Source organism: Acomys russatus, chromosome X, assembly GCF_903995435.1.
Source record: "Acomys russatus chromosome X, mAcoRus1.1, whole genome shotgun sequence".
NCBI lineage: Eukaryota > Metazoa > Chordata > Mammalia > Rodentia > Muridae > Acomys > Acomys russatus.
Window position 1 is genome coordinate 54,953,817 of NC_067169.1, and position 19,938 is coordinate 54,973,754.

General features: G+C 36.9%; 1 protein-coding gene across 1 annotated transcript in view; it reads right to left on the minus strand.

Moving 5' to 3' along the window:
• Abcb7 (ATP binding cassette subfamily B member 7) overlaps window positions 1-19,938 on the minus strand; it is a 126,779-nt gene that overhangs the window by 59,229 nt on the left and 47,612 nt on the right. The window contains exons 2-3 of the mRNA XM_051142215.1: window positions 4,517-4,594; window positions 2,239-2,325 (exon numbers count right to left, since the gene is read on the minus strand). Of these exons, the coding sequence (XP_050998172.1) occupies window positions 2,239-2,325; window positions 4,517-4,594 (165 nt within the window). The remainder of the gene's footprint in view (window positions 1-2,238; window positions 2,326-4,516; window positions 4,595-19,938) is intronic.

Here is a 19,938-nt window from a genome sequence, read left to right on the forward strand (position 1 = left end):
AAACTTTTAAAAGTTAAGGTTCTTATTATAGTGTGTGTGTGTGTGTGTGTGTATGTGCACAGAGGCCGGAAGACAACACAAAGGATGCCAGGCTTAATAGCAGACAACTTTACATGCTGAGCCATCTTATTGGCCCAGACACATACTTTATAAATGACTACACTGTGAATGAGGAAGGCCTTAGAATCTCACACTATAATAGTAACTAGTATTTACTGAGTACCTCCTATATGCTGGATGCTATTTAAGAGCTTTAACACAGTGAGTAGAACTACCTCATTTAAATTCCTTCTAGTATGGTTATTAACCCCATTTAACAGAACCCAAAGCATCCAGAGTTTCAGGATTTGTTCAAGGTTCCATTAGAAAGCGATGGAGCCTGGATTCAAATCTACTGTAGCTCCAGGGATGAGGCTTTCAACAATAATATACTATGTCTCTTTTTCTTTCCCATGTGACCACTAAGTCCTATTCCTATTATTGTATGACTCCATTTATCCAACAAAGCTAAAGTTATACAAAGATAATAGGAGAAAAAGAGCTGTAAAGAGTGACATAAAATATTATAGTTATAACCCTGACTCAAAAAATATCATAGTTACAATTTATTTGTTTTCATTTTCTGAAAAGAAATTATCTTAAAATTTATCCTGTGTCATTTTTAAATGCACCAATATAAAAATTTTATTCTTAGATGAGAAAATATTGTCAACACTTAAACAGCTTAAGAGAAGTTCTTGCTTTTCATTTATTTGTCAACATATTTTCAGTCATAGATAGAGCATTATTAGCAACTATCCTTAAGAGTCCTTACTGACAGATGATCTTCAAAAATGACAAATATCATGCCAAAGGGTAACACATGGATAAGCAACTATCACAATTTGCTTGACTTTTTAAAAATTCTATCATATTATACTGCGTTAGTTCCAGAGACAGCCATGAGAGTTAGTGATATATACAGAAATGGAAATGAATGCAATGTGCCTTGAGTTACTTGAAAGCAAAGAGCAACACTAGACATCAGGAAAACGGAAAAAAAAAATCTCACCAACTAGCCACTATCAATAAAATAACTCATGTTTACTTATACCTATAATTTCAGATCAGTTTTCATAAAACTTTGTTTCCTTAACTCATTCCTACATTAAAATTCCACATGTCTAAATGAGAAAATGAGATAGGGAAGGGGCAGGAAGGAAGGGAAGGAAAGACAAAGAAAGGGAGGGAGGAGGGACAAGGAGAAGGGAAGAGGAAAAGAGACCAGATGGAGAAATATGTAAGAGTACTCTGGTGACATTTTCACTCACTTATAGTCCAAATAAATCTTTTTTATTTCAGTGGTTCTCATGTTTAACATGTCTATATAATAATAATGAAATGTTAAAGAATATCAATAATAGCTGGACCATGTAGATAGAAGATTTACCATGAAGCTAACTAATATTCTAAGATCTAAGCATATAAAGGGGAAACATTGACCTTAACACACACAAAATCTTTATAATTATTAACCTAATCTTCTTACTTATTTATAAGGCTAGGTTACATAACAAAGTCACTTAATGCTACCTTAGAGAACTGAAACACTTAGAACAGGCATGGTAGCACCCACCTGTAAACCAGTGTCTGAGAGAATTAAACAGGATGATCTTGAGTTTGAAACCAGAATGAGATGCACAGTAAAACTGCTTCAACAAATCAAAGCAACAATAACAGCAAACACAACAACAGGACACTGAAGTTGATAAATAAACTTTCCCCTTCTCAGTGAATAATAAAAGATTCTTCTTCTTCTTCTTCTTTTTTTTTTTTTTTTTTGGTTTTTCAAGACAAGGTTTCTCTGTATAGTCTTGGCTATCCTAGAAAATGCTCTGTAGACCAGGCTGGCCTCAAACCCATAGAGATCCTCCTGCCTCTGCCTCCCAAGTGCTGGGATTAAAGGTGTGCGCCACTACTGCCTGGCCCGATGAATAATTTCTAAAATTTTAATCAACCATGAATTTTTGTTATAAGTTTAAAAACCCTCATCTGTATAATATTAACCTATTTATGTGGGATTTTTCTGTATGAGAAAGCATCATTAAATAAGCCAATCAAAAAGTATTAGAATATGCTAATGTTAAAGATACAGCTTCTACTCAAGTACAATCATCAACAAGAAAGCCCAGTTAATTGTCATTCACTCCTTAAGAATTAGTTTTTAAAGTTAGTATAAAATAGTAAGAATATTCTTACCCCTTCTTTGGGGTCTGTGTGGAGTCCTCCTCCTGCGTGCCCATGCCAACATGTTCTCTTTTCTATCAATGGCCATGCCTGGAGAGCCTAATAAAAAATGATGACAAACACTCTATTTATTAGGTATTACAGAACTTTAGATGTTGTCTTAAATCTAATTTAAGGACTATCCTTAAAATAAATTCAAGGGCATTGCATCTAGACTGGCATAGAAGCAAAACACTTTTGAAATCAGCATACAGATATATTTATACAAAGAATATTTAAATATAACACTCAAATTACTTTCTCTAAATAGTGTATAAAATTAGTTTAAGTGATTTAGCTAACACTAGTTTTTCTAATTTACCCTGACTCCCTTTCTGTCACTCACTATAATGCTGTAAGCAAACAAGCAAGGCATAGCATATTTAATGATTTATATCTCACTTGCTTTCCTTGCATAGACATTTTTATAATTACTATAATTAAGTTTACATGACTGATCCTTTATCTTATTATTGTGTCTTACATACATATTTAGAATAAAAGTATTTTAATACTTAATCCCTTATGCTCTAATACTGTGCATACATGTTTTTTTCTATTGCACAGTAAATTTCTTAAAATTAAGAACAATACTTTTTGAGTCATTTTTATTTCCTATGGTACATACCATGGTATCTTATACAAAAGCAAAGTAGATTTCAATGCTTTCTGGATTCACTTAGAAAATAAGAGCTACATAAACTCTCCCTAGTCGCTTTACATAATATCTTACTTATAAAAATTTCAAATGTTTTAATATTATTACTAAAGTCAGAGATATATAAAGTAAAATCATTTGAGAAGACAAAAGAACTAACAAGATAAAATCATTTGGGAAAGTGTAAGACTTAATATAATGAAAATTCGGCCTAATATTTAGATTTTTATAAATTTATGATTTATTAATGAATTATTATATATACAGTACTCTTCCTACATGTACCCCTTACAGGCCAGAAGAGGGCACCAGATCATATTATAGATGGTTGTGAGCCACCATGTGGTTGCTGGGAATTGAACTCAGGACCTCTGAAAGAGCAGTCAGTGCTCTTAACCTCTGAGCCATCTCTCTAACCCCACATTTAGATTTTCTAATATTGAAAGTTTTCATGATTAAAAATACTAAATGACATAAATAACTTAATGATGTTTTTACATTATTCATAACAATCAATAATTAATGAACAAGAGCATAATTCTTTACAAAACTAATATATATTGATACTATATACAGCGTAACAGTATCAGCTTAGAGCCAAGGTATAAAAATAGTGCATTCTTGTTATTATTAGTGAGAAACAAAAAACAATTGTCATAAATATATTATCAATTTTACGATCAACACTTGTAAAGCATTTTGTATGAAGAAAACATCAAGGGGTGATTTTTATTCTGACAGCATCTTCTTCTGACATTTCTCCTCTAAAACGCTAAGTAGCAAGTTTTAGCAAGGGTTCTGGTGAATATCACACAAGATAATGAGGTCCTCAATGAAGCAAAAGACCGAAATATAAACCAATTTAGTGATATTTTAGATAATGAGAAGACTGAACATATTTTCTACTTAAAGATTTAATTTAATAGTGGCAAACAAATTCATTTGTATAGTTTTTGCATAAATTAGAACAAAGCTTTGTGCCTTAATGACAAATAATTACTAAATGGGGAAAAACAAAATTCCCAGGATGTAAATGGCCTTCTAACTTTTTGTTCTTTTTCTATCACGGAGATTTACATGTCTCATTTTGAAGCAGTGGGGATTATAAAAGATATCTTTCTCGTAAGTTAACAATGAAAAATGGCCCTCATCAATATTTAAACTCAGCATTACTTATCCTAAGGGCTCTAACAAACTTAAAATCCCTTGGCATTCTACCATCTGAACATCTTCTAAAGTAAAGGAACTTTACACACTGGAAAAATGGCAATATCCCATGTATCAGATAAATTAGGATAAATTTGGGTGTCAACAAGCTGCCGTTACATTTATAAAAGCTTTCTGAAAATGTTATTGTAGTTGGCACTGATTTCAAGGGATGCAGACAGATTTCTGCAGTGGTAGAAAAAATACCAAGATTTCTTTCTGTATCCCTACTAGAAACATCTCTTCCTGCCAGTATTTATAAAAAACATGAAAGGGAAAGTATTTGGGAAATGTAAAATATGTAGTAAATATGCAGCATAAATTGGTAAATGTTCCACAGCTTGCACACTTTTCTTACTAGATATAGAAATGTTGGCTAAATCTTACCTTTGTAGCATCTAGTAACTGTCTTGAATTGTCTTTTCCCAATCTCTGCCATGTAGTACTTTTTAATGATTCTGTAGTCTATTGAAAAGATTAAAAAGTAAAGATAGAGTGTCAAGAGTGGACATTTAATATTCTAAGATTATTTTGTTCAAAAGCATACCTAAAATTAAAACCATTGTCAATATCAGAGAGATGGTTACATCTTTAATACATGGCTAAAAAGACCAAAAAATGTGGATAAGGTGTAAACTTTATTACTTATTAAAACATACAAGTGAGCCAGGAGGTGGTGGTGCACGCCTTTAATCCCAGCACTCAGGAGGCAGAGACAGACGGATCTCTGTGAGTTCCAGGCCAGCCTGGTCTACAAAGTGAGTCCAGGACAACCAGGGCTACACAGAGAAATCCTGTCTCAATTTTTTTTTTCAGAAAATATACAAGTGAATATATATCGTATCTCCTCTAGTTGTCTTTGTTTTTATTTGTTCTTACTTTTAAAATCCTCAAAGTCTTCAATATCACTTCCCTTTTAAATGGCTTTTATATATCAACCAGTGCCTAGACACATCACGCTGCCAGACTGGAGTAGAGTTACTTGTCAGATAGGTACTCTCTCCTCCTGATCATGGGTTTCACAAGAAAAAGTTGCAGAGTGGACTTGGGTAAAGAGACACAACCAGGTTTTGGATAATACTACAACCTAACCAGCAATATGGCTATTGGAACACAGACTGGGCAGACAGATATGGAAGTGAGATACGGGAGCCTGGAGCTAAGATTTGTTTCCTCACTCACCTTCGAGTTAATAGCTTGAGAAGACACCACCCCTTCTACTGCTTGGACAAGCTACATGGGGAATGGGAGAAGAAAGATACTCAACATGGCACAGCCAACAGACGCTGCCAGAAGAAGCCAATCAGTGACAATCAGTATATGGGCCTTCCACACTTCCTCAAAGCCTTGGTCACAGGGAGTTCCATTAGTAGAAAGACTAATTCATCAAATACCAGTGACAGAGTTCTAACTAGTAGGTGAGGAGTCTCCATCTGGGGATTATGGGAAAGTCTAATATACACATGAAAATATACTTGTTTGAATTACTGAAATTAGCATCTTTCCCCACCTCTTCTATCTGTAGAGTCTGCTACAGAAGACAACTCAGGAGGAGAGAAAAGCCACATTATGCTGACAAGGAATGTTTTATATCTTCTATTTTATTTTATTTATTATAGTTGTTTTATTCTAGATTTTTATACTTAATCATTGTTTTGTTTTAGCTTGTATCATGCTTGGTTTAACTCTGAAGTTTGTTGCTCTGTAGTTTGGAAAACGTATCTAAAGATGAGAATGTGATAATGCTGATTCCTACTGTTATATCAGGATCTATATGACCTTTAAAATATTTTAATTAATATTTTTATTATTATTATATATTGTAAGATACTTATATTATTACACAGCAAGAAGAACCACAAACAATCAGGAATTATATAACTGTTACTTTCATAGAGGTATTGCTATTTGTATTTGGCAAACTTGAAGTAAACATCTTTCCTATCTTGTTGAGTCTAAAATTCTGAATAAAGCTGGGTGTGATGGCGCACACCTTTAATCCCAGTACTTGGGAGGCAGAGGCTGGAGAATTGATGTCAGTTCGAGGCCAGTCTGGTCTGCAAAGTGAGTTCAGGACAGCCAAGGCAACACAGAGAGACCTTGTCTCGAAAAATCAAAAAAATAAAATAAAATTCTGAATAAAAATCTGTATCTACCATATCTCATTTCTACTAACTTAAGACATCTATCTAGATCTAAAAACATCTTAATCCCTAACCAACTAGGCTTAATTGTAAGACTATAAACTATCTGGTCTTCAATCAGAGCCTTGAGAAGGAATAAAATTAATCTCCTGAGTACAGCAGAAGTGCAGATTAGCAGCTTCCAAAATGAAAAAAAAAAAAAAAATGACAGAGACAGTTTGCTGCCTCAACAGTCACCTAAAACTCTCTATAATGTTGGCGCATCATCTTCAGCCTTCTGGGCCAATCCATATGACAGACATACTTGTAAGGCTGGAACTATTGAGGACTTCCTTACCCTGTCGTGACAAAGTTTGGCCATCAACACTGCCTGCATCCAAGCTTGCCCTTTTTTAGGCAGAATTCTGTCTGTGGTGGAAATCAGGACATTTTGCCCAGTGTCTGGTTTGTCACATTGAAGCCATCTCCATAAGGAGGTTCTTTGATGCTCACCATCCTCTTTAAGAAAGGCTGGGTGTTGCCAGGAATTAACCTGTTTTATTGTCAAAGAATCTTTAGAATAATAAAAACATCTTTAAATGCCATATTCTGGAGGTTTCTGAGTTTTGAAGACCTTATGTAACTATTTTACCTTATATATCTATAGAATTATATTTATCTGTTAGACCTAGGATATATATTCTTGTGATAAAAATAGACTATAAATTGACATTACCATGATATGCTCAACTAACAATTAGCTTGTATTACTCTATATGACCTTTTTAATGCCTTTATAGTACTTACTTAATGAAGTTGTGATCACCATAAATATTTACAATCATTTTATATTCTTAGTAGTTCTTTTTATCAGTATATAATGGCCTTTTTAAAAAAAATCTCTAAGTGTTTTGTTTTGAAATCTACTTTATCAGGTGACAGAATAGTTCTTTTTGGATTCTATTTGCTTAGTAGGCTAATTTCCATCTTTTGACTATGGGTGTTATTAGGAGTGATCTATGTGTTTTAGAAACAGCAAATGGTTGGATCTTGTTTTTTGTTTAATCTAGCCACCTAGATTGCACCTTTTAAATGATGAATTAAGGTCACATGTCTTTAAGACTGCTATTAAGAAGATTTGCTGGTAATGGTTCCATTTGGTTAGATTATAAGTAGTTTCTTCTTACCTTGTTAATATTGGGCATTTTCTGCTTTGTTAGACACAATGTATTTCTTTTTCTTTTCTTATTTTTTTTTGGGGGGGGAGGGGTTCAAGACAGGGTATCTCTGTGTAGCCATGGCTGTCCTGGAACTCACTCTGTAGACCAGGCTGGCCTCAAACTCACAACCTGCATCTGCCTCCTGAGGGCTGGTATTAAAGGTGTGCACCACCACTGCCCAGTGAGTATTTCTTTCTAGTTCTCCTTTGTCCATTTATTCCTCCCATGAAATCAACTGTTCTATGTTGTCATGGATACAATTGTCTTTCTTCTTTCTCTGTGTATCATATTCCTATTAAGTTTTACTACTGCTGGTTCCTGTGCCATAAATTGCTTTTGCGCTTCTTTTGAAATGTTCTAACTTATTTTAAAAATAAAATTTCAGAGTACAGCAGTCTTTTACTTTCAGGTCTTGGAATATGTCATTCTATACTTTTATGGTTTTAAGATTGATAATGGGGTTTGGTGTTATTCTGATGTTTGTCTTAGGAGTTAGCATTTCCCCTTATCACCTTTCTTCCCCCCCTCCCCATTTTTTTGAGACAGGGTCTCTCTGTATAGCCTTGGCTATCCTGAATTCACTTTGTAGACCAGGCTGGCCTCAAACTCACAGCGATCCACCTGCCTCTGTCTCCTGAGTGCTGAGATTAAAGGCATGCACCACCATGCCTGGCTTTACTTTTCATATTGATTCTTTGATTTGTATTTTAGACTATGATATGTTGTAGAGAGGTTGTATCTATTTGGGTTTCTAGATGCCTTTTGTATTTGGATGTCCATTTCTTTCTCTAGGTTTGTGGAAATTTCTGCCATCATTTCACTGAATAAGTTGTACGTGTCTTTAGTCCTTATTTCAGCTTCTTCTTCTACCTGGAACATTTGTAGATTTGTTCACTTGAATTTATCCTGTAGTTCTTGGAAATGTTGCTCTCATTTATTAAAATGCATGTCTTAATAAATTATTGTTTTGACCTTGTCCTGAGTTTTGTTCTTCTATATGGTCATGTCTATTGGTGATAGTCTCTATTTTTTTTTCTGATTGATCTTTATTTCCAACATTTCTAATTGTTTTCCCTAGAGTTTCAGTTTCTTGCTGTATTTTTCCTCCATGTTTTACCATTTAGTGAGCACTTTATCTACTTCCTCACACAAGTCTTGAATAGGTTTCTGTATTCCATTTATTTGTTTGAATCCTTTGTATTGTCATTGAGCCTTTTGAAAGTATGACTCTGAAATATCTTTCTGATGCTTGCTTTCTGGTACTGAGGAGTTGGGAGCTTCTGGCAGTGTTACAAGAAAACTCAACAAAGAAACACACATAGGGGCTGGAGAGATGGCTCAGAGATTAAGAGCACTGCCTCCTCTTCCAAAGGTCATGAATTCAATTCCCAGCAACCACATGATTGTTCACAACCATCTATAATAAGATCTGGTGCCTTCTTCCAGCATGCAGGACATTAAAAAAAAAAAAAAAAAGACAGACAGACAGACAGACAGAAGCATGTCCTAAAACATCTACAGCCAAGAGTGTATATATATAATCAGATTCTTGCATAAGTAACCTAGTGTCTCAAGGTCCTAGAAAAAGAATAAGCCAAACTCAAATGTAGTAAATGGCAAGAAATAAAGATTAGTGCAGAAGTTAGCAAAATAGACACTAAAAAGAAAAAAAAATACCCAGACCCATTCAAACCATAAGTTGGTTCTATTATGAGGTAAATAAGGTTGATAAACATCTAGTCAAACTAACCGACTAGAGGGAAAAAAAGAAAGAAAAAGGGGAATTACAATAATAAAGTTACAGATTAAAAGAGACATGTTACAACAGATGCCAATGCATTAAGAAGATAATTAGAGAATACTTTAAAAATGTATATTCTAAAGAGAACTGGGAAGTCTTGGAGAAACAAATAAATGTTCAAACATATCTGACCTAGCAAACAAAGTAAACCAAGAAGATAGTCATTAAGGCTGAAGAAGTAGCTGGTAACGAAGGTCTCCTCAGCAGGCTTCATTGTTGAGCACTATCCATCTTTAAGAAAGAGCTAACATAAATACTTCTAAAACTGTCTCATAAAATAAAAAGAGAAGGAACACTACCAAATATATTCTATGAAGCAAATTTACTCTATTACCAAAACTGGATAAGGGCAAAAAATAAAACTGTAAACAAATTTTCTTCTGAGCACAGACACAAAAACATCCTTGTAAACGAAATTTAAGGACACATCAGAAAGATCATACATCATAACTATGATGGTTAATCTTGGTTGTTAACTCCATGTGAAATCGACTAAAACCCAAGCAGCTGAGCAGAGGTGTGAAGAATTTTCGGATTGAATCACTGAGATTAGAATATCCATCCTAACCTAAGCCACACCTTCTGGTGACAGCCTAATCAAAGGATGTGGAAGAAAGCTTTTGCTTTTTTGCCTACCTGTCCTTACTCTTGCTGACAAGTTCACCTATTCTGCCGTTGAGGCATTCATTCCTTTGCTGCCATTAGAACCTACTTCCTCAAGATTCTAATGAAGACTGAAGAGCAGCTGAGACATCTAGCCTCCTGAACTGAACAACTATCAGACTCTTAGTCTTTCCACCAGGAGACAACCATTGTTGCCATTGCCACACCACAGTCTATAAAGTGTTCTGATAAACCCCCTCTAATATATATTTATTCTATCCGTTGTTTCTCTAGAGGACACTGACTAATACCATAACCATGTCGAGTTCATCCTAGGAATGCTGGCATGGCTCAGCGAAAGCAAATTAATAAATGTAGTACAATATATAAATTGACTTGAGACAAATTGCATGATCATCTCAGAAGATCCAGAAGACAACTGACAAAGTTCAACTAAAAAGAAAAGCAATGTGTTTTGACATACATAATGGCTATATAAAAGCCAAACTATAGGCGAAATTATACAAAACGGGGAACTCAAAGACTCAAAGATATTTCCTCTGAAAACTAAAATGAGACAAGTGTTCACTTCCTTCATTCTTATTCAATAAAGCACTTAGCTAGAACAGTAAGACCCCATCAAAAAGGAAAAAAGTCATACCAACCTCATTTTCAGACATGAACTAATCTTAAAAACACTGCAAACACTCTACCAAAAACTCTCGGATCTGACAAAAATCAACATTTTAAAAAATCAACAGTGTTTCTATACACAAATAAGAAACTCACTAAAAACAAATTAGAAAAATATTCCATTGAAAAGAGCTACAACAAAAACTCAAAACTAAAATACCTAGGTATAAGTAAAAGTAAGGAGGTTGAAATATCCTTATACTGAAAACTTGATAGCAGTTTGGAAAGAAGTTGAAGACATTAGAAGATGGAAAGGCTTTCCATGTTCATATCAATAGAATTCATATTGTACAAATGGCTATATTAGCAAAAGAAGCTACCTCCCTATCAAAATTCCAACTATCTTCTTCACAGAATTGAAGAACTATCCTAAAATTTATATAGAAATATAAATTTATTACAAACAGCCAAAGCAACCACAAACAGAAGGAATAATGCTTGAGATATCGTAATACCTGACTCAAATATACAGAGGTATAGTGTCCAAAAGAATGGGAGTGCCACAAAGAACCACAACCAGACCAGCACATCAATGATTTCACACAACAAAATATGTGCAAAAATGCCATAATAAAACCAAGTACTTTGTATGTTAACTTAGAATTTCTCCATGGTAAGACCAGATGGACATCTGTAAAGTTGACAGACATCTCTCTGAAATGCAAATCAACTCAGTAAAGAAAAAAAAATGTTTCTCAGGTCCAGTCTCTCACAAAGGGCAAGCAATAGGCTTAAGATGTAAATGGATTATGTCAACGTTATACATTATAAATGCCAAAAGACCCAAATCAACAACAACAACAACAAACCTGACATAAGCAAAAACATAGACCCAATACTGAGAAAATAAGTTCACTTGTATTTTGAAATTCAAGAATCAGTACTCTGTCTGTTTGTCTTAGTATTCCTTGAATCAAGAAAATAGTTGATATCTATATATGGATTGCCATGACAAATCTCTCTTATTCCAGATACTCTCAAACAGGTCCACCACAGGAACCAAACTATCCAGTTTCCTGTCTGTTGCTGTGATAAATTACCCTGGCAAAAAGCAACCCTGGGTAGAAAGAGGTTTACTTGTCACAGACCTAGGGCAGGGGAAAAGGGTAAAAAAGGGAGGGAGGGGGGAACAGGAAGCTACAAGGGAGGAAATAACAACTGAGATGTAATCTGAATAAATTACTTAAATTTAAAAAAAAAGAAAGGGGTTTACTTCAGCACATGATTTCAGGTCATGGTCTTTCATTGTGAGGAAATGAAGGCAGGAACTTCAAACAGCTAGTTAAATCACACCCACAGTCAAGAGCAGAGGGAAAGTAATTCATGCATGTTTACTTGCTTTTACTCAGTTTGAATTCTCCACTCTTACGCAGTACAGTACCTCATGCTAGGGGATGATGCCACTTATAGTGAACTGGGTCTTCCCACATCAATTAACTTAATTAAGATAATTCTACACAGGCATGCCCACAGGCCAAGAGACACATATCCCAAATGATTCTAGGTTGTGTCAAGACAACAATTAAAATGAACCATAATGCCTTTTGGGCACTTCGCTGCTTTCCTCACTGTTCTCCACATTCATTTTATACAAGCATTACTTCATTTTCCTGTCTCTTGTAAGCTCCTAAGTCAGGAAACTGGACATCAAAGGAAGCAATAAATCACATACTACTGAAGATAACAGATGTGGCAAACATGCACAAACACCAAAGAAATACAATATACAGGAAATGGCAACCTTTCAGTCTATTGTAGGGGACAGCTAAGTTTAAAATGTATACTCTGGAGACCTGTGTTTATTTCATCTTTAAAAAGAAAACATTCTGGGAGAACTGAATTTTAAGGAATCTGTGATTTAAGCATAATACATATTCTCATACTAGTAGCATTTATCTACTAATCATTAAATATATCTGGCTAGTCTATATAGAAGTTCAGCAAGGATTTATAAAATGAATGAAAACAAAGACCTACTAGACAAAATTAACTATGTAGATGTGCAAAGACTCAAGAGAAAAGCCTAACAAAATCAAATCAATTTTTGTTACATTTGTGTTCTTTAAGGTAAAATTCAACCTTTGCAAAAATGATACTAGTTATTTATTTAGTGATTATTGTTGTTTACATCCTTTTACAATAGTTAACTTTTATAATTAATCTCATGTTCATTGTTTATGATACCTGAAGATTTAACTAATAATAAAAGAGTTGAAAAGGGCTGACTGTGTAAGCTAATGGTAAATAAACGGCCTGGCATGCATAGGGCCCAAGTTGGATTCTGAGCATTGTAGAAATAAATGAGAAAAAAAATCCACAAAGTATTTGAGTCATTTACATATTCTGCATTCCTGAAACTTTAAAAAAGAACAAAAGTAAGCTTACAATTATGTATCCTTGATGCTTGTAATTTTTAACAATATCCATAAGTTGTGTGTGTGAATACTGTTATTATCTGATCATTAGTCATCTGTGATCAAAATATAAAACATTTAAATTAGTCTCTCAGTGCATTCTTAAAGAAAAACAGCTGTGATATAAACCTATTACACATCTAATCAACTTTAAAGTGTTAAAAGTGTGACTGCCATAAAATCTGGCTTTCTTTCCAACTGCTGAGAAACTAGTTAGAGGTGAAGAGTAAGGGAGAAGGGGAAGCAAAAGAAGAAAGGGAGGGAGAGGAAGAAGAGTAGCAGGAAAACTTGCTAGATTTTGTAATTACAATTCTCAGATGAAAGCTGAAAAGGACTTTTACTATGTTGGGTATTCAAAATGCTTGATGAATAAAGAGGAAAACAGTAGCACAGCATTTTGGTTGATGGTAGGGGCTCCCCTTTTCTGAGGGGCAGGGGATGGGGGATGGGGGAAGAGGGAGGGAGGGAGGGTGGGACCTGAAGGAAAGGAGGGAGGAGCTATGATCAAGATGTAAAGTGAATTAAGTAAGTAAGTAAGTAAAAAAAAAAAAGAATTTTGGACAATCATCAGTATTCACAAAACCATGGTTCTAGAACAAGTGTTGCTATTTTTTAATCATTTTAGAAGAAGAATAATTATTAAAAGTGGTAAAGCCTGAGGCACATAAGAACTCACTGACTGTGGCAGCATGCACAGGGTCTACACAAGTTCAGGCCAGATGGGGTCCCAGTGCTGAGAGGGGGAGGTGGACAGGAATTTCCACGCCTAGTGAAGAAGCTATCTGCAACTGATAACTCCTTACAAAGGGAAAATTAGTTTTCTCCAATGGAGTCTCACTGGGTATATTAACCACACTTCAGGGTAGGCCCCACTCTCAGGAGTTGTTGGCCAACACAAATGAACTCAAGGTTATTTTGCAGACCTTTTTGCCTCATATTACTTTGTTTGGGCATTTTTTTTGTCTTGTTGGTCTTTTGCTTGCATATTTCGGTTTCCATTTTTTGTGGTGTGTGTGTGTGTTTGTGTGTGTGTGTCTGTGAGAGAGAGACAGAGAGAGAAAGAGAGAGAGAGAGAGAGAGAGAGAGAGAGATGACACAAGAGGCACAGAGTGTGTATTTGTGTTTAGTTAAGAGAAAAGAAAGGGCATGGAGATGAATGGGCAGGAATGATCTGGGGAAGAGAAAAAGTGTGATTATAATATATGAAAAGCTTTGTTCAATAAAAAAGAATATATTTACATAAATAGAACAATGGTAAAGTTAAGTTTATGGAAGAATCTCACATACAAATCAAATATAAAGCAAAGCGATTTCCCTTTAATTTCTATACCCAGCATCATTCAGTGCTCATATAAACATGTACAATATGATGAATGGGAAGAGAATTACAGGCAAGCTAATTAATAGCATAGCTATCTTCTCACAGTTAGCTTTTTGTATGTGGTCCGAGTACCTCAAATCCACCCTTAGCAAATTTCTCATACTCAATATGGAATTATCAGGGCTGGGAAAATGGCTCAGTGATTAAGAGCACTGGCTATTCTTCCAGAGGACCCTGAGGTTCATGTGCCAAAACCCATAGCAGTTCACATGTGTCTGTAACCCAGTCCCAGAGAATCCAATGCCCCCTTTTGGCCTCTCCATGCACAAATATACATGCAGGCAAAATATCCATACATATAAAATAAACCTTGAAAAATCTTTAGTGAAAAAACAAAACCTCCAAACCCAATATGGAATTATTACCACCAGTGATGGTGCTGTACTAGCCTTGTTTGTTTTATATTACTGCATTTTTGCACTTTTGGGCCAACATCTGTCCCTTTCCCTTGCTTCCCTGTGCCCTTCCAATAACTGATGTCTACTCTGTGTATCTACATTTTCACAGTTTTAACATTCAATAAAGGAGTGAAACTGTGTGCTATTTAATTTTACATAATGTCCTCCAGATTAAATAAACTTTTACAAATGGCAAATTTTTCTAATTGTTTAAAGTGAAATAATATCCCATTGCATATGCATGCATGCACGCGTGCGCGTGCGCGCGCACACACACACACACACACACACACACACACACACACACACACAATTTCTGTATCCATGTATTCATCCACTAATACTTTATATACTAAGTACTATGAACAATGCTTCAATGAACATGGGAGTGCCAGCATCTCTATAACATGCCAAATTCATATCCTCATGGTACACAACCACAAGAAAGATTACTGAACCATGACAGTTTCGTTTTTGATATTTTGAGTAACCCCCATACATTTCCTCATAATAGTTATAACACGTTGTGATCCATAAATTGCACACACCAGTTTCCCATTCTCTATAACTCCAATTATTCATTATCTGACATTTTCTTGAAAATAGTCATACCAATGAGTATGATTTCACTGTTGCTTTGATTTGGATCTCCCTGGTGATTAGTGATTTTGAGCATGTTTTCATATGGCTGATGGCCATTATATTAGTTCTTTTCAAACAATGTCTATTAAGATTCTATCTTCATTTTTTTTAATTTGATTTTTTTTGCTATGTTGTATACTATCTACCTATTAGATACATACTTAGTAATTTCTCCCAATCCATAGGTTGTTTTATCACACTGTTAGTTGTTTTACTGCGTAAATGCTTTTTGGTCTAATGTTATCCTATTTGTTTTAACTTTGGTCATCTAAGCTTGTGATGTCACATGCAAAAAGTCGTTGCCAAGGCAAAGTCAAGGATACTTTCTCCTACTTTCCTTTAAGAGCAATAGTGAACTTCACTCCCTGGGAACCCACAGGCCACTCTAGTCATGGAAACAGGTAGGTTAAGTGCAGATCGTCACCCTCCCTCCCCTCTTCAAAATCCAGTCCCCAGCCTCATGTCCAACTCTGTAGCAGAAAACCCACTGCAGCCTCCCTCCTAGTCCCATCTCCAGTGCACTACAGGGATCTTCCTCTCCTAACTTCCCGTCCAGTGCTCATTGCTTTACCCTAGCTCCCAAACTCCAGCAGGCAATCCCTGGGAACCCACAGACCATTCCAGCAAGGGAAGGAGATAGGCTAGCTGAAGACCTTTACTTCTCCTGCTCCTCCAAAGCAAACGCCCAGTCTTATCCCCCAGCTTTGCAGCAGGAAACCAGTGGCAGCTTCCCACCCCCAACCTCATCTCTAGCGGATCCCATAGATCTTCCCCTCCTAATCTTTCTCCCCCAATTCATTGCTTGGTCCTACCCGCCAAACCGGAGCAGGGTCTCCCTGGGAAGCCACAGGCCACACTGGGCAAGGAAGCAGGTAGGCTAACTGCAGATCTGTACCTCTCCCTCTGTTCTCCAAATCTGAGCCTCAGCTCTGCAGCAAAACAACAAATCTTATCTTACTCCCCCTCCTACAGCATCTCTAGTGGATCACAAAAATCTTCCCCTCCAAACTCTCTCCCTTCCCCCACCCCCAACTCATTGTCTGTCCCAGCCCCCAACTCCCCAGGCACTATCTTAGAACCCAGAGGCCACTATGCCCAGGGAAGCAAGCAGGCTAACTAGAGATCTTCATCTCTCCCTCCATTCCTCCAAGCACAAGCCCGGTCTCTGGCCGACCTTCTACTGTTGCCTCTTATCACTCTCTACCTGCCCCCAGGGACTGTGGGGGCCTCTTATCACTCTCTACCTCCATTCCCAGGGGTCTAACTGAGCAGCCCATGATGGAACACCCTGCTTTCCCTCTATGTAAAGCCCCTCCACCACCCCCCGCCCATAACCATTTATAAGTTTTAGGTCAGAATACCTAGGAACACATTTTACCTTGACCACCCAGTACCCACACCTATCAGGACTCCAGAAAATTTTCCCACAGGCAACACATAGCTCCCACATACTCCTAAAATCCACAGAAGAAACAGAAGCAAGGAACAAAACACCTACCCACCAAAGACAAGAGCAGCTATCAGCACCTAGAATGACAAACTTCCCAATCCCAGATGCCTAAACACAGGCATAAAAACAAGCAATCAATAACAACACCCAGGACAATGTTCCCAGTAGAGCCGAACAACCCGTTCACAGCAGGCTCTGAGTATTTCAACACAAGCAAAATGCCTTAAATTAGCTTTTGTGAATATGATAGAGGTCCTTAAAGCAGGAAATGAATAAATATCTTAAAGAAATCTATGGAAACACAAACAAACAGTAGAAGGAAATGAATAAAACACCTGAAAGTGAAAATACAATCAATAAAGAAACCCAAACTCTTACAATGTGCAGAGTAGGGACTACTTTGGACACATACTCTGGCCAAAGAACTTTGATCACTTCCTCCTGGCAGGGCAGCCTTGCCAGGCTACATAGGAAGAGGTCACAGGCAATACAGATGAGACTTGACAGGCTGAGGTCAGATGTTAAGGGAAGAGGACTCTCCTTTCTGAGGACTAGGGGAAGGAGGGAGGGGTTCAGGAGGGGATGAGGGAGGGGGATACAATGGGGACATAAAGAATTTAAACTGCAAAACAAGCAGATAACTTATATTGCTAATCCCACTATATGGAAATAGCTCTGAGACTGGCTGAGACATGAATATCTGGGCATAGGCAATGCTTCTTGTTGACTACATTATGAATTATTATTAGATGCCATTCTTCATATGGCATGAATGAAGATTTACAGATGTCTTTTTTTCTGTTAACACAAAGAGCAGAAAACCAATCTTAACTGTTCTGTGCATCATGCACACCTTATACATTTATAATTTTAGGACTGTGTAATGCTTGTGAGACATTATATGCTTTCAGAACAAAAGAATCAGACAGTGACATTGGATCAGAACTTGAAACACTCAGTCCTAGAAAACAAGGCCCTCTAAAGCAATATTATCAATGCTCATATGAACTTACAGAGACGGAGGCAGCATGTACAGGTTCTGCAAGGTCTACAGTCGGTCCTCTGTTCTTACAATATGGCTTCCATTTAGTTTTGTAGGATTCCTGTATCCAAATGAGTGGGTCTCTGATTCTTGTGTCCTATGCTCTTTTCCTTCTGTTGGTTTGCCTTGTCCAATTTCAATATGATAGTCTTTTAGTTTCTCCTATGTTTTATTTTTCTAATCAATGAACACTACACAGGATATATTTTCTTTTCTCTCTCTCTCTCTCCTTCTTTCTTTTTTTGGGGGGTTTCTCTGTGTAGCACTGGCTATCCTGGACTCTTTTTGTAGAACAGGCTGGCCTTGAACTATAGAGATCTGCCTGCCTCTGCCTCCCAGCCTCCCATGTACTGGAATTAAAGGTGGATACCACCATGCACCCCGACTGACATCTTTTCTTTTACTTGTGTCATCTGTTTCTTTAATCAATGTTTAACAATTTTGAATAATCTTTCATCTCTTTGTTTATATGTATACCTCTATCTAGACCATGGTGAAGTATTTCTCTCTTTTTAATGCTATGGTATATAGGAGTTCTTGAGTTCCTTTCCCAAGAAGTAAATAGTGGAGGGTTTGCAGGCATACAACTACTTATACAATTACTCAGTATGGCCACTGTAGTATTAACACAGCAACAGATAATACATAAATGAATATGTCTGAGTTCCAATGAAATTTAATTGTGGGCAATGAAACCTGAACTGCATTTGATTATAATGCATCACAATATATTTTCTTTTGACTGTTTGCCTGACTATTAAAAATCATTTAAAACAGCACATGGGCCAGACATAAGTAAGACAGTGTGCACAATTTGACACAACTGCTATGAACTGCTGAGCTGCTGAACTGTGCTCCAGATAATCTTGTTCAACCTCGAAGGATATAGGGCGAGAAGGAGGAAGACTTAGTTTCTGCCAACAGGGAAGGGAAACAAATCATAAAAATGTATAACAACATGTGTATGAACATGATGAAACCCATCACTTTATATGCTAAGCTAATTTTTTTGATAAAAAAAAATGACTACTAGCAGGCTGACAAGATGGTTCAGCTTGATGACCTAAATTCAATCCCCAGGTTCCACATAGTAGGAGGGAACTGACTCCCACCGATAAACCAGCCTGCCTCCATCTTGGGCTTGAAAGCCATCTTACAGTAAAGACAAACTAGGTTCATTCCTGTTTAATGATTAAATCTGTTTCTCAAGAATTGGGCTATGCCCACCTGTACCCTTAACTACAAATGGTTGTATACTGCCTGTTACAGGAAATGGCAACCATGCCTTTGTTTCAAAAAGTTGTTATGACCACCTTGTTAGGACCATCTTATAATGTATTTGTTTGCTTCTTTTAATTTTTAATTTGTTCACTTTTACATCCCGATTGTAGCCCCCTCTCTGGCTCACCTCCTGTCTCACCCTCCCTCCCCTAGTCCTCAGAAAGGGGAGCCTTCCTGCCCTAACATCTGACCCCAGTCTATCAAGTCTTATTTGGACTGCCTGCATCCTCTTCCTCTGTGGCATCCTCTTCCTCTGCGCCTGGCAAGGCTGCCTGAGCAGGAAGAAGTAATCAATGTGTGGGGGCCAGAATCTATGACAGACGTAGTCCTTACTCCCCATATTATGGGACTCACAAGGAGATTGTGCTGCCTGTCTATTACATCTGAGCAGAGGATCTAGGCCTACACCATGCATGGTCCTTGGTTGCTGCATCAGTCTCTGCAACATCCCCCTCCTCGTCCAGTTTTGTTGGCTTCATTGGTCTCCTTGTGGCCCCTCCAGGTCCCTCTATTTCCCAACTCTTCCATAAGACTCCCTGTGCTCTACCCCAGAGTTTGGCTTGGCTGTGAGTCTCAGCATCTGCTTCAATCCCCCGCTGGATGGAGCCTTTCAGAAGTTCTCTATGGTAGGCTCCCCTCCTCTTCCTTCTCTTCAATTGCTTCCAGTGTCTATTCTATTTGCCCTTATGAATGAGAATTAAGCATTCTCCCTAGGGTCCTCCTTGTTATTTAGTTTCTTTATGTCAGTATATTGTAGTGTG